This window comes from Larimichthys crocea, chromosome I (assembly GCF_000972845.2).
Source record: "Larimichthys crocea isolate SSNF chromosome I, L_crocea_2.0, whole genome shotgun sequence".
NCBI classification, from domain to species: domain Eukaryota; kingdom Metazoa; phylum Chordata; class Actinopteri; family Sciaenidae; genus Larimichthys; species Larimichthys crocea.
Window position 1 is genome coordinate 41045977 of NC_040011.1, and position 20680 is coordinate 41066656.

Here is a 20680-nt window from a genome sequence, read left to right on the forward strand (position 1 = left end):
CACCCCTTATCAAAGCCTCAGTTCTAAGTGTCCTATGAAGTGTAATGTTGTGGAACAGATACAGGGATTGTAGCTAGGGTGGTTAACTCCTGGATGGGATGCAAAGAACACTGCTTTCATACTCGGTGAACTGATGATTATAATGAGGCAGGCGGCCTCCCTCCTCTCCACCTCCCCCTTTCTCCCGCCACCCTTTCACTCCCCCATTCACCTCTGACTCATTCTTGCTTTTTTTCCAATTTGTCCTCTCACTCTCTCCATCTCTCTCTCTCAACAGTGGACTGCGTAGACCCTCAGTGTGGCGGCCACGGTGTGTGCGTGCGTGGAGAGTGCGTGTGCTCGGCAGGCTGGGCAGGAGTGAGCTGTGATGACCCGCTGCCAGCCTGTCAGGAGCAGTGTTCAGGACATGGCACCTATCTCCCTGAGTCAGACACCTGCGCCTGCCAGCCCAACTGGACAGGACCAGACTGCTACACTGGTAAAAACCTGAGGATTATTGTTCACCCGCAGAAAAAACACAGAAAATTGCAACTGCACATCGCCGCTTCGCCAGTGTTCTTGTAGCACGCGTGGTCCTGCCAGATACTATTTTCTGGGGATTTGATAGACATGAGAGAGAAATATGGATTGGAGCCACTGTGTGTAATGGGTCTGTGTGTGAGTGTGCATTTTTGCATGTGTGATTTTTTGCTTTCTCTTCATGCTGGTCGTAAATGAGATTTCCCCCCATGACTCTCTGACGGCAGCACTCTGGATCGCAACACCCCGCCCCCACAGCGCACCTTGCACCAGCACTTACTTTATACTTTTTACACATATACTCATGCAGACACGCAAATATCCTCATGCACACACACACTGACACACGCGCACATTCCCTTCAGCTAAATGAGGGGGAAAACAGGCAGGCGAGAAAAAGAAAAGACCTCTATTCTCGCTTTGCCGCAAGGCCTTTCAGAGGCTTCTACTCTGAGGAATATTCCAGCTCGGCATTTAAAAGCTTGCTGTTGTTAATTGTATACCTCTTTACCTGCACCACTACCTATTAGTCAGTGTGTTTTTTAAAATCTGGTTATATAAGATTTCCTACGTCAACAACTACCTTCGCACTGAGCTGAAATAGACAGCCGCATGTGAAGAAAAGGCAGTGAGTTAGCCATTGTAACAAGAAATCTAAAAGACTGTGTACTGGAGTGTCTAAAATATACAACGCGGTCCTCTGTGCTAAGCAGTGAGAACACTGTCCTTGTCCTTGCAGTGCAAATTGACAGAGAGGAAAATAGCTATTACAGTACTGAGTCTCCTCTCCTGTTTCCACCACACTAACGCCAGTGTTGGGAAGGATCCGCTTTACCATGCATGCCAATGATTTGCAGGCAATAGGCATTAGCTCCTGCTCTCAGGTGCATGCATGCCTTATTATGGTGATATAGCCCATGATAATGATAGACCGTAGCTGAATATCTGAGATATGAGTGGCCTCTCTCTACCTGCCGGGCTTTTAATCAAAAGGACCCAGCAATTCTACATCCTGGCCTTGTTGAAGCATAGCTTAGCTAATGTAATTCTAATAGAGAGCTGAAAAACTCTCCAACTTTAATCCACTTTTTCCTCCCTCTCCAATGCTATGTATATTTAAATTGAAATAACTTTTTTACCGCAGCTGGATAAGTAGTCTTTGTGTGCCTCCAGCACTTTGCTCTCTTTACTGATGGATGAGGCTTTGCTTCTGCGGAGAGAGAGAGGGGGGGGGGGTACGATGGCGAGGAGAGCGCGCACAGAAGAGGAAATAGACAAAGGAAGAGGAGGGGAAGAATTTTAAAGGGGTGTTGCGAGAGAGAGAGAGAGGGGTAGGGAAAGGGGATACTGAAAAGAGAAGTCTGACAGAGACAAAGATGGAGAGATGAAGAAAAGGAGAGGGTATTAACAAACCCACCAAATCTGATCAAAATGTCAGAAAAGAATAATCGAGCTGAATTGGAGTCTCTGTAGTTTAAATATGCGGCGCAAATACGAATCATTTGGCTGTTATTATGAGCCCATTCACTCTCACCCTCCTTTAGGGAGCTCATCTATTAGAGGTGGTAAGATTGTGTATTGTGAGAAAGTAGACTTTGTAGTCTTCTATCCTCTTCCATCACATGTGCTTTTTTCTCTCACCTGTATCCAATGACTCACCGCCCCCTCATTCTCTTTCTCTTCTCTCACACTTAAACGCTTTTTTTTATTTTTTATTCTCACGTGCTTCCCCACCCACCTGTTTCGGCAGAGCTGTGCCCGGTGCCATGTGGCAGCCACGGTGTTTGCTCGGAGGGCCTGTGCCAGTGCGAGGATGGTTGGATTGGCGCCGCGTGCGACCAGAGAGCATGCCATCCCCGCTGTGAAGAGCACGGCCAGTGCCACGACGGGACCTGCATCTGTCAGCCCGGCTGGGAGGGAGAGCACTGTAACATTGGTGAGCTGTGTGTGGGATTGTTTAATTATTCTTTGTGATATTTTGATTAGTATGATTAATAGGATTACAAAACAAAACCCAAAAAAAAAGGTGTTGCTGTCATCGGGATAATTTCCATTTAGGATCGCTCACAGTTCTCACTTTCTCCCTCACAGTTACTCACGATTTGGACGTCGTTGTGAAAGGTAATTTGTCTTTATTTATGATTTAAATTTCATACTGTGCTCCTCCAACAAGCTCACAAACAGCAACAACAAAAAAAACTAAAACGTGTGTTTTGTCCGTGTGCACGTGGGGGCACACCTTTCAGACGGCTGCCCGGGGTTGTGCAGTGGGCATGGGCGCTGTACCCTGGAGCAGAGTGGCTGGCGCTGCGTCTGCCAGACTGGATGGAGTGGGCCTGGATGCAGCGTTGTCATGGAAACTGACTGCAGTGATGGAACAGACAACGACGGAGGTGACATTCTAACATCATCTATCATTTTCTATCTCTTCTTCTTTTTCTTACCTCTTTCATTTCTGTCTTTCTGCCAGATTGTCCATTCCATTCCATCGCTTCTCCTCCTGTTTCTCCCGCTGAAAAAATCTGCCTCATTGTTCCTCCCCTTCATCCCTCTGTGCTGTCCCTGTCCTGCTGAGACTCCTGTAGAGTCCTGCTGGTCATTATTATATTGAATATGTATTTCTGTGTGTGTGTGTGCGGGCGCTTTTTTTGTTTTTTTTCTTATCACAGCTAAATGTCTAATATGCATACCACCTGCTAAGATAAAAGGCACTCTTCAGGCAAATTTCCCCCGTCTAAATACAGCAAACCATGCAGAATAGAGTTCTGCTTCTTTGCTTATGAGGTCCTTGGCGACAGGTGAGAGGTACGCGTTGCTCAGACTCGGGTGAAGAGTCAAGAAAGGAAGATTTCTGCTCATTACAGTCTTTCCTCGTCATTTCAGTCCCATCTAAGGCTGCTTTCCAATCCGTGACATATTTTAAGAATATAGTGCAGGATTACATCGCCCTCAACTGTGCCCGTTCACTTTGAAACTCCATCAAATATCCATTATGGACAAGCGTGTTGTAATCCATCATGGCGAACAAGGTAGTGTTTGTGTGGAGTAAAAGCTTTCTTGTTTTTTTTGGGATGGGGTTTGTTTTTTTATGTGGTTCCAAGTTTTGTGATGAGTGGCATTTGAATCACGGCACACAGCAGCGGGAAACCTCAAACACATACATCGTTTTTTTTGTAGTCCTTTTTTTCAGGTAGTGCGGGGTGCTGATAGCTGCAATGTAACCTTTTTTTTTTTTCCCTGCACATTGTGTACCAAAGCTGTACGACTGACTGAGCCAACACTTCAGAAAGTCCATGTAGATGGCTGTTTTGAACATGAATTAAAGCCCCTTCGCCTGGATTATAACCTCAGAGACATGCAATAAAAATGTCTTGAGGACTTTAAAACAGAGCCTGAATAAAGCAAACGAGCGTATGTAGGCACTGATGGCTTTTGTCTTGTATTATTGGATTATCTCATTGTCCTTATTATGTTTTTATGTTTTTGCCTGTCGTGTCGTGCATTCACACATTGTATATTAGCTGCTAATTCAGTCACACCGTTAACAAACTGAACCCTTTCTTACCTTAAGAGTCATACCAAATGATTCACCTATAAGACCAGCGTGCTAGTCGTGAAGATTACAGGACAAACAGTCTCCTGTAGCTTTGTCAAGTGATGTCATCAGGAAATAACTCTGCTCGGAGACTACAAATTTGAAATGTAACAAACTCAGACTGTACAGTTAAATGGAATAATCCGACATATATATATACTTTCTTGCAGAGAATTAGATGAGAAGATCGATGCGGTAAGCAGCAAGGAGGAAGTTCCTGGAGTCTTATCTTCACAGAGATTCCAGGAACTCACTGCACTCGGCCAAGAATTAGTCATACAACCCCCTCCTCATAAAAACCACAAGTTGTTATTGTGGTTTCTTTATGGATTAAACAAATGAGATTTTTAATCAACGAGCTTCAGAGGTGGATTTTGTTACCTTCGGACAGAGCGTGGTTAGCCATTTCCCCTCCTGATTCCGGTCTTGATGATAAGCTGAGCTAACCAGCAGCTGGCTGTGAACTTAAATTGAACAGACAGCTATGAGAGCACTATCAATCTATTCGTCTAATTCTCTGCAAGAAAGTGTATTTCCAAAAATATCTCACTACTACTCCTTTAAAAGACTCTCAGAAGGGTCTGACAGGACAGTACTATTGATTGCATTATGGGATTTGTAGGATCCTGTAGCTTGATCCTCATTTCGGAGAATCAGGATTTAAAAAAAAATCAGGACATATTAGCCCGGGCGACTTTAAATATAACTATTCATTATTTTTCATCACTTGAATACATATGTGTTGATTTAATTCAATATCGGATTTTCTTTCTCTCTGTGGGTAGGTATAAGTAGTAGAGGTTGAGGTGAGGTGGTGAGTGGGTGGAGGAAGCGACATATTCCACTCTAAATTACAGTGGAACAAAATATGCATTAAAATATATACTCTATATGCAAAAAAAAAAAAAAAAGACCATATGGATACTATATGGCAATATGTGCTATTGTACTGTCATATGAATTTTGATGAACTTTCTCAAGTGTCTGTAATGCAGGTATGTATCAAACTGTTCATCTTAGGGATGATTATTGTGGAGAAAAGACTCACTAACAAAGCCTCATGGAGACCATTTATGCTTCTCTTATCTTTCCATCCTTCCACCTCTCCGCACGCCTTTTGAAATACCATAATTTTCTACCACACAATTCAGCCATCTCCCTTAATTGGCAGATATACCGTAGGCACTCATAGCCTTCTCTCGCGGCAATCTTTTTGTCTCTGAAGATAGACAGAGATGGAAAGATGCTATCACAAGTAATCAGAGAATAAAGAGGAACTTTGAAGAGAGAGTTTCAATTATTCCGTCCAGATGGGAGAGAGGAGGGCATGTATTGTTCTTCCTCTTCAAAAAACATCATCCCCCCCCCCCCCTCCATATGAGAGGCAGTAAAATCAAGTCCACATTCATATTTATACATATTTAAAAATCTGCGTTTATACTATGCCTCTTTGTGCCTACAGTAATTGTTAACAACCATGCTGGTATTATTAGCCGTCCTTTTAATGTCATATTAGAAATTCAATTAATGAATGCGCTTTCAAGTTGAAGTAGTGAATCGTATGGAAATCAACCATTGTACTGTGCTACCTTTGTAGGAGGGGGTTATAATACAATATCGTTGGCCTTTAGCTCTCTGCTCTCTGGTCAGATGCATTTAAATGTCAGCGCTGTGTCGTGCCTTTTCAGAAACAGGCTTGAAATAGGAAACACAAATGCCAGCCGGACCTCTATTACCTGTTGCCTGGCTTTGTATCACATTGTTTGCACCAGACTTTCTATGGATCACAAACACATAATGCCGGTGATTCAGGTCTAATTTATAGCAATAGATGCTATAATTGAATGCTAATGTCCCCTAATGAATCTCATTTGATTGATACCCGTGATAATGATGATGTGCAGTTCATTGTTGTAGATTAAATTACTCACCAATCAACAAGGTGAAAGAAATTATTCCGGAGCCGTTTTAAGGTTTTAGTGTGTGTGTGTGTGTGTGTGTTTTCTTAGCACATTACATACAGTACCTTCACCTTTTTTCCTCTGCACCTTACTCACAAAGCCTTTCTTCACAAAATATAATAAAGATGTTAATGCCTCACCGATATTAACTGTGTAAATTTAAATAAACCAGTGGTTCTCAAAGGTCTGCGGGCCCAGGGGTCCTTGAGTTGGTTCCAGTGGGTCTTCTGCACAAGGGGGAATCGTTAATTTTCACTTTAATTCTGTCTATAAGTAACCCATTAACAGAATATATGACTATTTCAGTCATGGGTTTCATAAACTTCCTGTAATAAACAGAAAAACGACATCAGATGGGACTACCTGAGACAAAATCTGTCATCTAATTTGGGTCAGTTTAGGGGTCGTTGATTTGAGAAAGTTTTAGAAGCACTGCTCTCTGTGAACACGCATTTTTTATTTTACTGCTTTTTACTGTTTTTTTATTTTCCACATTTTGAACTCCCCTTCCCCTTTCAGATGGCCTGACGGACTGCGTAGACCCCGACTGTTGCGAGCAGCTGAGTTGTGGCTCAGATCCTCTGTGTCACGGCTCAGCCGACCCCTTGGCCCTGTTGCAGCAGAGCCCGCTGCCCTCCACCGCTCCCCCCTCGCCCGCCAGCACACACACTCACAGCTTCTACCACCGCATACGCTTCCTCCTCGGCAAAGCGGCTACACACACTCTCCCCGGAGACGTGCCCTTTGATACCAGGTATCTGCTTGTTTACTCTTTGCGTCCCCGGGTTGGAGCGTGCATGCGAATGCCTTTATGTATTTCCTTTGTGTATGTCTGTGTCCTTGAGTCGTCCTACTGTGTGGTATGTTGAAAGACACACGTAGTAGATAGTGAAGTGAATACGTCGGTATTAATGCATTCAATCGTCCATTACCCATTTGTTTAATGAGAGCGTGAGTGTTTGCATGTGAATGAGGCATACATGCCTGTGCACACATCTTAGTGATCTATGTTGTCCCTGGAGATTAACAGCCACACGACGGTGTATTATCCTCCCGTGTCAGGCTCAACCTGCAGAGTATTTGTTTGTTACGTATTAATGCTTAATGTATCATCCAGTTACAGCAGTCATGAAGGTGTTACCATTAATTTTTCAGCGGCCTCTCACTTCCATCTAGTAGAGGAAATGTATCTCACCGACGTGATGATGACCTAGAAGGTTTGCTTTGAAAAACAAGAAGTGATGCCTCTCTGAAAAATGGCAACGTGCTTTTTTTTTCTCCCCTCACCTCCCCTTCGGTTCATTTGTAGAATAAACAAATAAATTAATTACGTGGCTGTTTTTTTTTTTCAGAGGGGAAATCGATGGCAGCTTTCAGGACAGGAGTAACAAACGGGGCAACGCAGCCACCCGGGGAAACCTCACCATCTTTCATTTATCCCTCTTCTGGAGTAACAGATAGACTCCATCAATGAGCATTTGTGTGTGTGCGTCTAAATCTATCTTCATTTGACCAGTTCAGCGATTATTCCAGATTTAAGCTGTGTATTTCACGCCTGCAAAGATCAAGATCAATATTTTAAAATAAGTCGAGATGTGACTGATAGCTTAAGGGCTATTTAAAGAACAACGCAGACTTTTCTTTTCTATTTTTTTTTTTTTTGCTGCAGGTACCACTGTCACCATAATATAAACATGATATGGAGGTTTTGTTTTTTATATGACAGGGTGTTGAAAGGTTTTACTGTGGGTGAAGCTATATTTATGGTCCTTGTATCCTGGCAATCTCTGGCAGATTTCTCTGTGCTAAAGAAGGGAATTGTACTGAGAAGAATAAATGCAGTTGCTTTTTTCTTCATGCACAAGGTCGTTTGGCTACTGCGTCACAATATGCCTCTCTCCTCAAACAATGATTATGTTTTCCATCACTGTAAACCTGTCATCTCTCCCTTTCTTCATGCGTCTGTTCCTCTCTTCTCACTCTCTCCCCTGCTTCCCCACTTTGTTTGTTTTTTTCCAGTCGGGCGGCCGTGATCCGAGGTAGCGTCGCGTTGCAGGATGGCTCTCCTCTGGTCGGAGTGAACATCAGCTTCCCACAGCATCCAGAGTATGGTTACACTATCAGTAGGCAGGATGGAAGGTAGAGACATCCACAACCAAACTCCACAAAATATTTACGCCTCCCCTATTCCCCTCTTGCACCAGTCTTATCCATCTTACTCTCATTTAACTCTCTAGTTTTGACCTGGTGACGCTGGGCGCGATGTCTATGACCCTGATGTTCCAGCGCCCACCCTTCCTGCCGCAGACACGCACCATCTGGACGCCCAACAACAACTTTCTGGTTCTGGATCAAGTGACCATGTCCAGGGAAGAAGCTCAACCTCCTAAATGTGACATCAGGAGTGTTTTGAGTCCCTATCCGCTGGTGCTGCCCTACCCGCTTCCCAGATATACAGGAGCGTGTGCAGAAAAGGGGCCAGCAGTGCCTGAATTACAGGTGCATAACTACTAAAAATCTAAAAAAATAAAATAATAATGTAACGATGCCTTGTGTCTACAGATGACAGGCAGTAGGAATGAAGCTTAGACTCAATTTGTAACAGCTCAGCAACAAACCCAACCCGGTCTGTCAGGGTTTTGCAAATTTAGCTCAATTCATATTTGCATCATGCAAATAAGAAATGAGCGAAATGCAAATTTATGCTCCATCCATATACTTCCGACTCACGAAAGCAAATTAGGTGGCTGAAAGTCAGGTGTGTAGGTCAGACTGGTGATTATATATTTACCCTCCAATGTGACTCCAACGATTTTTAGGTTTGTTTTTTTTGTTTTTTTTGCTGTGACCAAAACCTCACCCTGACCTCATTTCACTTCCAATAAAATTCTCGGCACACAGAAAGTTCTTTTCTTGTTAGCTGGAAATTTTCATATCCAATATGTGCTACGAAGGAAAGTGCTATCCTTACTGGTAAATATATCTTATTATTATTATATATTATCATTATTCATATCTATAAGAAATCATCTGCACATCAAAGTTCAAGCTCATCTTGCAGAATAAGATGAGACCGGGACGAACAGAAGGGAAGAAAATGAAGGAACATTTTATCCTCATGACAAATAACACCTGAGGACAAACAGCAGCAGGCAAATAAATGGAAGGAGCACAGATAGTTCTCCGAGTGGGCTTAACACACAGCTGCGTTCATCTGTGTTAATAAATGGAATCAAAGCCTTTAGACCTTTGATGAAAATGTGTCAGAGATAGTCATCTCGGAGATAATTTGATTTAAGGTAATCACTGAGTCAAACAGCGTCTTTATTTTAGGCAAAAGAAATAATGGAGCTTATGAATAAATGCTGTACTTTCTACCAGCAGGACGAGCGAGCGTGGCGTTTTATTTGCTACTCTGCGAAACATAAGGATATATTCTATATATTCTTTACAAAGAAAGGGCTCATTGCACAGAAAGAGTTCATTTCATTCATTCAACTGAAAGATAAATACGCTTTTAATTGTTTTAACATGGCTAACACATATTTGGTGGACCGCACTTCACTGTGTGGGCTATTTCTTCCTGTACCTGCCACTAGCACATATTAAGTGAGCTCATTATACAAGTACAAAGTAATAATAAAACACCTCTCTCTTTTTTTACGTTATTCTCTCGGTCTCATTTCACATTCACCCTCTTTTCCATCACCTGTATTTCTCACTCTCTTCTCCATCGTGTTCTCCCTAGGCGGTGCAGGAAGGAGTTTCAATCCCGGGAGCTTTTGTGAAGCTGAACTATTTGAGCACTCGTGCTGCAGGCTACCTCTCTCTGCTACGAATCCTCCTCACACCTCCCTCCCCATTGTCCCCCGTCTCCCCACTGGGCGGCTTGTCCAAGGTGCATGTCCGTGCATCGGTCCAGGGAAGGCTGTACCAGCGTTGGTATCCCGCTGGGCCTGGCCTGGTCCACAGGCTTGTCTGGAACAAGACTGATGTTTATGGCCAGGAAGTCTGGGGCCTCACGTATGCAACTGGTACGTAGAATATGAAATATTTCATTCATTCTCTTATTTCTACCTTTAATGAGGAAAAAAGAAGAAAACATCTGAGGCGTGCTGGTGGCCAGGGAGGGATGTACAGTAATTGCAACGTCCCCAGTTCCCATGTCGTCTGTTCTCTCATCTCGTTCCTTTTACTTTCCCTCCTGAATTAAGGCAGATCCAGAAAGAGTAAATCGGTCAATCCCATTAGTAAACATCCCGATAATCCTTCATACATTTCAAGCGTGTGGAAAAATAAGAACAAAGGGGATGATTAATAAAAATATTAATGATAATTCTCTAAGTTTTGCGAGTTTAATAATGCAGCGATTTCATTGTAATGTTGTCATTTAACAATTATAATAATAATTACCACTGGAAGCAGCCGTGTGTATTTTTCTACGTCTGGGTATGCATGAGAGATTAAAGGCGGTCGTAGCTCTGCTGCAAATATGATGGAGTCATTTATGTATCTCACAGCTACTAGACTAGAGGTTTACTACTTAGACTAGTAGCTGAATAGGTAAACCCAGTATTGCATCAATGCTATATTGACTGACGTTGAGTAACCCAGTGACTTTTCCATTGTCTAAGCTAAGCTGCATACGTTTATGTACAGATGTGAGAGTGGTATTAATCTTCTCATCTAAGTCTGGACAATGACGATGAATAAACATACTTCCCCAAATATATATTTCACTGTTCCTTAAGACAGGGTTCAGGTTTCCATGGGAAAATTGATTTGTACAGCTTAGTCTCGCTGGCGTAGTATTTCCAGACATAAAAATCCTGAGAGATGTAGAGAAATGTCTTTCCTCCAGACAGACAGACAGAAGTAAATAAAAAGAAGAAGGGCTACCAGTTCTCAGCCCTTTGAAGAAGGATGTTTTGATGTGTCAAACGCTGTGCTCAAATCCAACAATACTGGAACACAAGTTTTACCATCATCCCTATTAAATCTGAGCGCTTTGAGGGGCTGTTTCAGTACCGTGGCTTACAAAGCCTGATTGGAAGTCAGTTATTGATCATTCAGAAGGTAATCAGGCAGTTGTTAATGAACAGTCTGAAATGAGAGACTGAAGAATGCCCGGTGTACGTATACATAGGCTCAGGTTCTCTACTAGTGGTTGGAAAACTGCAGTTTTATCACAACTCAAGGGCTCGGTTTAGTTCAAATATCATTAATCATTCAAAACATGTAATAAATGCAGAGAGAAGTGGATCCTGTGAAAGGGGTGGACAGCGAACAGACTCCACCTTTCCAAGACCTTAACCACTGACAATAGAGAAGACTTGCATTGAGGGGAAGGAATGGAAAGATGGATGGCTCTACAAATATACTGTGGAGTAACTGGCAGTAAAGATATCATCGGTAGTGGCAGGAAGATAGCACTTCTGGACAGAACTGGCTCTATGGAGAAAAATGTGTGCATGCGCAAAATACAGAATCAGTCAGCGGACGGTTTTCATGAATGTGGCCCGTTTTCCCCAGTGTCCTCTCTCACCTGTGCGAAAAATGATATACTGGATGCATAACTGTTACTGTTATTGCACTTTTGGCTCATTATGAGAAAGACAGCCGTTTGGAAAGATGCTGTCAAGGCTTTAATAAACCCTTGAACTTTCTATCGGTCATTTGAGAGATGATGTTTCCGCTATCTGTGTTCACTTCTCTTGGTGGAAGGTTGTAGACAAACAGTGGGGCTTGCGACGGAGAAGAGGCTTTCCGTAAGCACTGCGATATCAGCATGCGTACCAGGAGCTTTGTCCACTCGAGTGTATGGTCTCATGCAAAGATTGGATCTCTCCATCCCCCTGGCTTTCTCTTTCCTCCTGATCCATCGTCTTCTCTCCTTATCTGTTAGAGCTGCATTTCATCTACTCCGGCTCCCTCCTGATCTTTCACCTTTTCTCGACTCCAACGATCCTCCCTTTTATTTGCCCTGCTTCACAGAGCTGTCTCCCTCCCCGCGTCCTTCTTACCCTCTTCCCTCGCCAGCTAACATACTCCACACTCGCCGTGTTTCCTGCGTTTCCGTCCTCTCTTGAACTCTCTTTTCTTCTATTCACTGCTTGTTATTTCCTCCGTTCTCTCTGATCTCCCCTGTTGCTTCTCTCCTGTCTTCCCCTGCCCTCCCTTGTTCTTTTCTCTCTATCCATGTTTTCCCCTGATCCTTCCCCTGCTTTGGTTCCTGGCATGTGCAGGATTGTATTTTTTAGCAAAGGGGGCGGGTGTGCATCCATGCGATCGCTTACATGCACATGCATATTATTGTTTAGAGTAAACAACTGATGACAGATGTAGAACATTCTGTGTAGTTGTGTCTGAAATTTGCAGGTTAAACAATATGATGTTTATGATTGACAATCGCTGGTTATGTTTCAGATATTGTCCATGTCAGAATCAGAATCAGCAGCTTGTCAGTGCTTCTTGTTTTTACCGCCACAAGTCCATACTCGGTTGGTTGTTGACATGAGGAGCTATTTTTGTGAATTCAACACCACAGCCAGATCTCAGCCAAGTACGCTCTGCCCACTGTGTCAGGAGGCTGCCAATCACACTTTTGTGTGAGATTTTGTAGCCAGGTCCACCTGGCACACCTGTTGTGCACTTGGACGCTGGTCTGGGATCAGAAAGAATACATTTCCATACATTATGTATTTAAATGCAACCATAGTTCCAAATAGAATAAAAGTAAAATGAACTATGTGGTTTAAGTTTAATTCATTTATATGTCACTGTCCTACTTGCAAAAAAAAAAAATTAAAATAATTGCTTACAATCTTGGAACAGAATAATATTTAATATTCATACTGCCACATAAATGTAATCCCCATAATGAACCACAATTAAATTAGAATTTTAAAAGTGACAGTCTTTTGTTTCTGGGAGCACCTCTAGAAAATTAAACCCCAACAATCTCTATCACATCACGTTGCTCATCACAGCCACACGTCCACTCCTATTATAATTAAAAACGTGTCACTTTGGCCACACTCATAAAAAAATAAAAAAAATAAATTACGGGCACAGCCGTTGCCGTGGTTACTTTCCGTTTTGGATGGAGACACCGGGTGAAGACTGGCAGGAATAGACGGTCCTGAGGGAGCTTTTAGCAGAGAGAAGTTTTTTTTTATGGAACTGTGTCTCCAACACGCCTGTTGATTTGCTGTAGGAACTTTATAGAATAATTAATCAAAAGGACAAGTTTGGTGTGCTCATCAGCACAGAGGTTTACTTTCCAACAGCCTGGTGCTGCTCTAAATTTAACCAGTGTCTCACTCCAGTTATAGAGACTACAGATGGAAGAGAAACCTGCTGCTTTCAGAGTCACCAGAGTAAAGAAAAGGCCTTTGGTATACATTATATGTCTTTATTCTGTCTCGCTAGCTGCAATAACAGAAACTTTTCTGTGTGATCACATCAGCCGAGTTGAGAAAGTGGGGAAAAAAGTTTTAAAAAAACATCTAAATAAATAAAGATGTTTGTGTCATTTCAAAGAAGTCGGTTGTGTGTTCCACCAAATAAAGTGACCAAATATGATGGAGTGCTGTGTACCTGCGCTGAGCAGGTGGGCGTCGGAGCGCCTGAGACGCGTTCATTCCTGGCACCGAGATTGCAGTGTTCCACCAGATTGGCATCGCCACACCCGACACCGCGCCTCTCCTCCCACTGCGGTGCACAGTGAGTCACCGTGATGCCAAGCCGGCGAAGCCGAGGAAATGACCTCGGTCGACACCAAAACAGAGCCCCCGAAATCCTGTTCCAACAAAACAAGAAAACACAGGAGTTACAGAATAAACTCCACCAGGCAGCGTGAAAACCTGTGTAAATGTGTCTGTGGATATACAGATAACATGCAGCCTCACTCACTGCACACTGTGCCCCTCTTTCACGTTGACATTTTACATTTGGAACATTTAAAGTGAAGAAATATTATTTTTTCGCACCGCTAATTTACTATGGCTGTAAATGTTTAGTATCTCCTCTAAACTTGGAGCTGAGGTAAAGGCTCGCAGACATGCGAGGATATTATAAAACCGGTTATGTGTGTGCTTTGCCATATTTTTAATCTACAACGGGAATATTCCATCCACAAACGCTGCAACGGAAAATGTTCAAATCATTTTTCATTAGAGACGAATTTAAAAAAGGTCAAATTATGTTTCCCTTGTGTTTCACTCTGGGGGGGTTCAGCTCCACAGCCTCCTCCCTTTCACCTGCAAATAGTTTCCAATGCTTTGTTGGCATGACACGGTCACACACACACATATACATGCGCCAACATGTGTGCACGCGCGCACACACTCTATGTGCTCACACACAGAAAGCAAGAACGGGAGATCATGCTCTGTTTGCCGGGGTGAACACATCGCCTGAGGCGTCAGCAGAGGAGAATGAAAGCTTTCACCTGTGAGATATTGAGTGTGCATTTAGGTACTACAGCGTGCATGCCTATTGTTTTTGAGAGAGTGTGTGTGCGTGTGTGTGTGTGTGTCGTTTCTTGTAATATAGCTGTAGCAATATTCGGTTGTGAAGCAGTTCTCAAAACACTGACACTTTCCCTTTGAGATTGCTTTGCCCCTTTTGTCCTGGAAAAGCCTTGTTCCTCTAATAAAGTCAGTTTTATATTGTATAATATTTTTTTAAAACGGGACACTGTCCTACGGTAATGTATTTATGGCAACTTTCGATGCATTTTCATGAGGATGGATTGGTTTTCAGGTCATGAAACGGGTTCTTCAAGGGGGGAGCAAAGTGACTTTAAGGGTCAAAAAATGACACAATACCGAGTGTTTTTGTTTTACTTTAGTATGAATTCAAACTCAGTGCCTCTCACTCCTCTTTCTGTCCTTCAAAAACACAAGATCACAAGCCTATCAGCGCTTAAGACACACAAGATTGAAACGAATTAACCTTTTGAATGAATTTTAGAGATAGTTCCCAGACTAAGAAGTTTTGCCCAACACTATACGGGTGCTTTTTTTCTCTTTCACAATCCCCAGTGTCCCAAATTACCCATTATTTTCCCGCCCCAATCACTTTATCGATTGTACCCAGTGAATTGGAGATTTATGTTGGCCCTGTGTGCCTGCTGAGAGTCTCTCTTCGTGCTAAAAGGGACTCTTCTGAGTTTGTACATAATGCGAGCACTTACTACTTACCCACTGCGGCGTCTCTACAGGTCTTTGTGCTGACTTTGCTCCCCGGCTCCCCTTGAGTTTTCATCCATCCTGTGCCATGTTGGTTAACAATGAAGCAAGTTAAAGAGAGATCAGTGCCAACAGTGATTGACAGCGACAACTATCCGTCTCCCACATTTGTGTCAGACATGTCAAGCTGTCCTCACTGTACAGTATATCATTATCTTATTTCAGAAACCGTGTGTCATTTTACAGTGTGAGTAGGTTAACTGTGTTGTACTCTTACGGCTTTAATTACAGTACCTTAAAGAGTGGTAAAGATGTAATGACTTCTCACTTTTACTTGTAGGTTAACTCGCGGTTTTAAATTTAAAAGCAACTTTTAAATCGACCAGAGCGATCTGCAACTGTTGATGTGATACGAATACATGCATCACCCCCCCACACACACACACACACACTACATCCTAGCACCAAACGGCAGTCGGACAATGTCAGCAACCAGCTTTTGAACTTTTGCTAAAGAGAAACATATTTGGCAGCAGTTGTGAGTTGAAGCACGCAGCAATGTGACTCCAAATAAATGCTAATGTTGCTCTGTGTCAGTAGGTGCTCACAAGATGCCAAAAAACATAAAAAATATCACAGTATTAAAAAAAAAAAAAGTTCTGCCTTCGATTTACCAAAGTTAAAGTACAGAAGTATTAGTAGGTCACAGAGTCTCTCTCTAGAAAGTGCTGTGTGTGACCTAAAGTGGCACAGAAAGTAACTTAGGCTAGCTTAGGTAAGCATAGTCTTGTTTTAATCCAATACCCAAAAGAATCTGATGGGTGAAGAGCAACCTCATTTGGACATGTAGTGAATCTGAAGTGGGCGTAGGAAGGATAAATTCTCCCCAGCTGAATGAGACCTTCAGACTTTGGTAGCTATGAACTGTGATTCATCCACCTGTAATGCTTTCTCCTCGACAAAGCAACAATAAATACTTCTGTGTAAGTCGTCACTGTCTCCTTGGAATTCCTTCAAATCACAAGTTCCAGCTCTTAAGATTTTCTTTACGAATTCATTATACGCAACTGCTCATTTCAGAGTTATTCGTAGAGTATTTTTTATATTTCTGTATAATTATAGCAGAAGTTTAATGCCTTTTTCCTGTAGTCTCATCTATAACACGACATGATAGAGTGTCTTATGTACTAATCATATGTTTGTGCATTAGCCATCAGATGAAGTGGAGTAAAAATAGAAAATAGCATGAATTGAAATTATTCAGATGGACTCGAATTGTATTTAAATAAAGTACTCGAGTATTGACTTGTGTTTCTTTCATGTGTGTTTCAGAGACACACGTAGTATTTTTGTGTGTTTGCATGTTTTCTCGAGAACTCCCATGGCTTTGTCACCTGCTGCCTTGAAACCTATTCCAAGTCTCAAGTGGTAAATTATGGTCAAAACATATTTAATCCTGCCAAGCCAAAAAAAGCTGTTGATAGTTGTTAGTTGTAGCGGGAAGCTGCGGAGTGTATCATTACAACTAAGAGGCCAAGCAGCTAATTCTAGGGCTCCTTCATGATCTCCTCCTGATTACGCCTCCACTTCTCACTGATCTCTCTCAACCACACACGCTGATGAGGTCTCGCTACAAGGCCTTTCATGTGTCTCACCACTCGATACAGTATAGTTTGAAGAGAGAATATGAATGAGCGTTCTTGTCAAGCTCCGTGCCACGCTGTACACACTGTTGCATACTCATGAGCGTCAATGCGAAATGTGTTTGTGTGTTTCAGTTTCTGTCGGCTATGAGTATGAGTCGTGTCCTGGTGTTATCCAATGGGAGAGGAGGACCGCTCTGATGCAGGGATTCGAACTGGTCCCCTCAAACTTGGGAGGGTGGTCTCTGGATAAACACCACGCCCTCAACATACGCAGCGGTGAGAACAGACAATATGCTTGTGTAGTGCTTGTGTTTGTAATTGTATTTAGTTTAATAGATAGATCAATAAATTAAGATATATTTCTATTGTGGTCCTTGAAGTAAAAATGTCCAGGTGGCTACATCCAACAAACCAACATAATAAATACTGGTATCACCATAAAGCCCATAAAAAATAGTTTAAAATCTTCAGTAATTATCATGATAACATAAAATATTCTGTGTTTCTTGTGAGTAAGAGCTCAGATAAAACATAAAATGCATAAACTATGGCTGAATATGTGGTGTTCATGTAGGATCCCATCATCCACAGTAAAAAGCTAGTTGAGAAAAAGTATTTTCAAGGCCTTTAAGGTATTTATTTCATCCCCTCCCCTCCCCAGGAATCCTTCACAAGGGAAACGGGGAAAACGTCTTCCTCTCCCAGCAGCCTCCTGTCATCAGCACTGTGATGGGAAATGGTTTTTACCGGAGCGTCCCCTGCGGTCCAAGCTGCAGTGGCGCCGCTCGAGACATGATGCTGTTCGCCCCTGTGGCACTAGCCAGCGGCCCTGATGGCTCACTCTTCGTGGGGGATTTCAATTTCATCCGCAGGGTCCATCCTGATGGATACACCAGAACCATACTGGAATTAAAGTGAGACTCAAAACCTCATTGGGTGTGCATGTTGATAAGAGCAGAACGATCTTTGTGGGGGTCCCCCACAGTGGGAAGCAGTGGGACTTTGAGCATTGGATTGACTTGAGCACAATTAAAACAAAATTAGCTCGGCTGCTGCGGGTTAGTATGGCATTAGCTCCGGGTTGGCATCTGCGGTTGTGATCTGTTTGATCTCAGCAGAACACGTTCTGAAAACCCGTCTTCGTGCGAGCACGGAGCGTATGAGGTTCAGACATCACAGACTCTAATCTACCTCTTTAGGATGTGAGAGAAGCTCAAAGTCTTTGCTGTGAAACAAAGATATTTTTTTCAGTGGATTATGACAATGATATCTGCTGCCGTGCTGCAGGCACTACATTCTCTATTTCTGTATTTTCTCAAGCGTGGAATCTCGATGGGATTGCACAGTCATTTGTCCTGTAAAGTGTTCTCCTTATGTAACTTTACTCTCTCATTCTCTGTTATTATTGTATCTCTGACTAATATTTCTGGTTCAGACGGAGGTTTCATAGTGTCTGTATTTGATACTTCCCTGTCCTCTGGGAGGAAATGCCAAAAAGCTTCCTGTTTAGGTTAATAATTAATGTGAAACAATACAGCCGTCTAAATCAACCCTAATCTCACTTTATGAGGGAAAATTGACTCATTTTAGCCTGTGAAATTCAGAGCGATTCTCGTTAGCATCAGAAGTGATTGTTTTTATCTCCTCTTCTGTGCTTTTTTTTTTTCAACACTCTCTCTTATGTCTTTTTTATCAGGAACCGGGACACCAGACACAGGTGAGAACTGGTGATTAACACCTCCTTTATATACCTACACAAAACTCACACGTACACACACACAAAGAACATGTGTCAAGAGGAAAGACGAGACATGTTGCAAACTGCCTCACAGCACTTTATCTCGGTTTGTTTCGCCGCAAATTGCATAATTGCATTGACCTGACTTTTTCCCTCGTGCCACAAACGCACCACACACAAAATCCTGCGTATACTCAGGTTGCAGTCTGATCTATCAAATCCTCATTTAAATTTCACTTGTCGATATTAAATTTGCAAATTGGAAACCGTCCAAAATGTCAAGGATTTGATGTTTTAGAGGATTACTGGAAGTCTGTTTGGAGGATGGCTCAACTGACTTTTCCGAGAAGGACTAAAAGCCAGAGGCCCTGTATGGCCTCGACATCGTCCCTGGCCCAGAGCCTTGATGGCGGTGTGAGCTCTATACACCATGTTTGACAGAAGATTAGACAGATGTTGTAGTGTTTGTGTGTGGATGTGTGTGTGTCTGTCTGTGTGTGCACCACTATCAGAGGTTATATCGCGCCAACTCTCTGTGTGTGTATGTGTGTGTGTGTGTGTGTGTGTGCTTGTGGATGTTTGTGAGCGAGGGTTTATCCAATTTGAAAGAGACAGGATTTTTTTCAAGATTCTATATCTCTAGCATGACAAAGTTTCCAACCGTGGAAAAAGGATAACCTGGCTGTTTATGGTTGTACTGTAAGGATGGTTGTGTACATATGTGTGAACAAGTGTTAAAATGTAAATGTGCCTGTGATGCGCAAACCGTGATAAATTTATTCTGTATAGCCTAAGCACAACTAGAGATACTTGTACCCCAGGGGGCTACGACTGCAGCTCCAGGAGCTCCAGGAGTAAAAAAATGTGGATCGAATAGAAATCAAGCTTGGAAAAATAGGGCATAACACCTGACCACTGCATGTTCCTAACAAGTATGCATGAAAACTAGTTGGCATGGAGCTTAATTACGGCCAGCCAGCAGCTAAATGCTGCTAAAAGATGCAAGTGGCCATTAGATTTGCTTCACTCGCCAAAAAAAACTACGGTAAGCATTGAGTGGCTGGCCATTTGGCCGTTATCAGTCATTTGATTGGTGACAAGAAAATCTAATTTTGCATTTTGCCAGTTGGCACGCAAGACGAAGTACCAACGATTAGCTTCATATCTATGTACATGATTTAAACTGATATCTATAAGTACTGGATAAACAGTAAAGGATAAAAGCAGACGATAGATGGCTGAGATAGAGTAAATGACAGCTAATCGTATGATAGTATTTCAGCTGTCGTACTAAAAAAATCTATTCATGTGTACTTGACAGCTGGTGACTGTGACGGGTTACTTTAGTTAATCTCACAGAGCTTCAGGGTACGTCAGAAAATAAAAAGGGTGGGAACCACCACCTATAGGCTGGATTTTTCTAAAGGCACTTAGAATACCCTGTCCTCACCCTGGAGGTTTGTCTTTAGTTCCTGCTTCCTCTTCTTTTCTTTTTTTTCCCCTCCAGAGCAGCTTTTTACTGTTGGCGGCATGTTAGTGTTTCTCTTTTATTCTATACTATTGTATTCCCAAGTCAAATGCATTAATTATTCATCCATATTCAGCTTTCAAAGCTTCTTCACTCCACATTCTTCCCAGCAAAGTGCCTATCAGCCAACAGGGCTTCAAAACAAGGTAGTCTCCAAAGAGAGACAATATGGGATGTACTCACTGTAAAAACCATTGTCTATTCTTTCCTTTCAAGAGTTTAGATGGGAGTAAAGCAAATAGGAGAGGAAGTCCTCTACAGTATTATCAGAGGGCCCAGACGGTCGATGCACAGAGACAGTCAGGAACAGCTAGATCACTGTGTCTATCAACTCTGATCATTGTTTTGTTATTATCTGTGTAGGGAACTAGGGATGCTAGAGATTGTTTGTGCTGTGCTTGTTATTGTTGTTCATTTCCTTTCCACTGGATAAATGGATAGATGTATTCGGAGCTGTGAGCATCTAATTGAGAAGAAGACAGGTGTAGTAATCTGTAAT

At 42.5% G+C, this 20680-nt stretch overlaps 1 protein-coding gene across 2 annotated transcripts in view; it reads left to right on the forward strand.

Moving 5' to 3' along the window:
• Positions 1-20680, forward strand: part of tenm1 (teneurin transmembrane protein 1) — a 165880-nt gene that overhangs the window by 101044 nt on the left and 44156 nt on the right. For both annotated transcript variants that reach the window (XM_019273992.2, XM_019273993.2), the window contains 11 exons: positions 278-478; positions 2270-2455; positions 2611-2640; positions 2766-2912; positions 6595-6829; positions 8095-8214; positions 8313-8574; positions 9824-10109; positions 17048-17191; positions 17577-17829; positions 18612-18632. In XM_019273992.2, the coding sequence (XP_019129537.1) occupies positions 278-478; positions 2270-2455; positions 2611-2640; positions 2766-2912; positions 6595-6829; positions 8095-8214; positions 8313-8574; positions 9824-10109; positions 17048-17191; positions 17577-17829; positions 18612-18632 (1885 nt within the window). The remainder of the gene's footprint in view (positions 1-277; positions 479-2269; positions 2456-2610; positions 2641-2765; positions 2913-6594; positions 6830-8094; positions 8215-8312; positions 8575-9823; positions 10110-17047; positions 17192-17576; positions 17830-18611; positions 18633-20680) is intronic.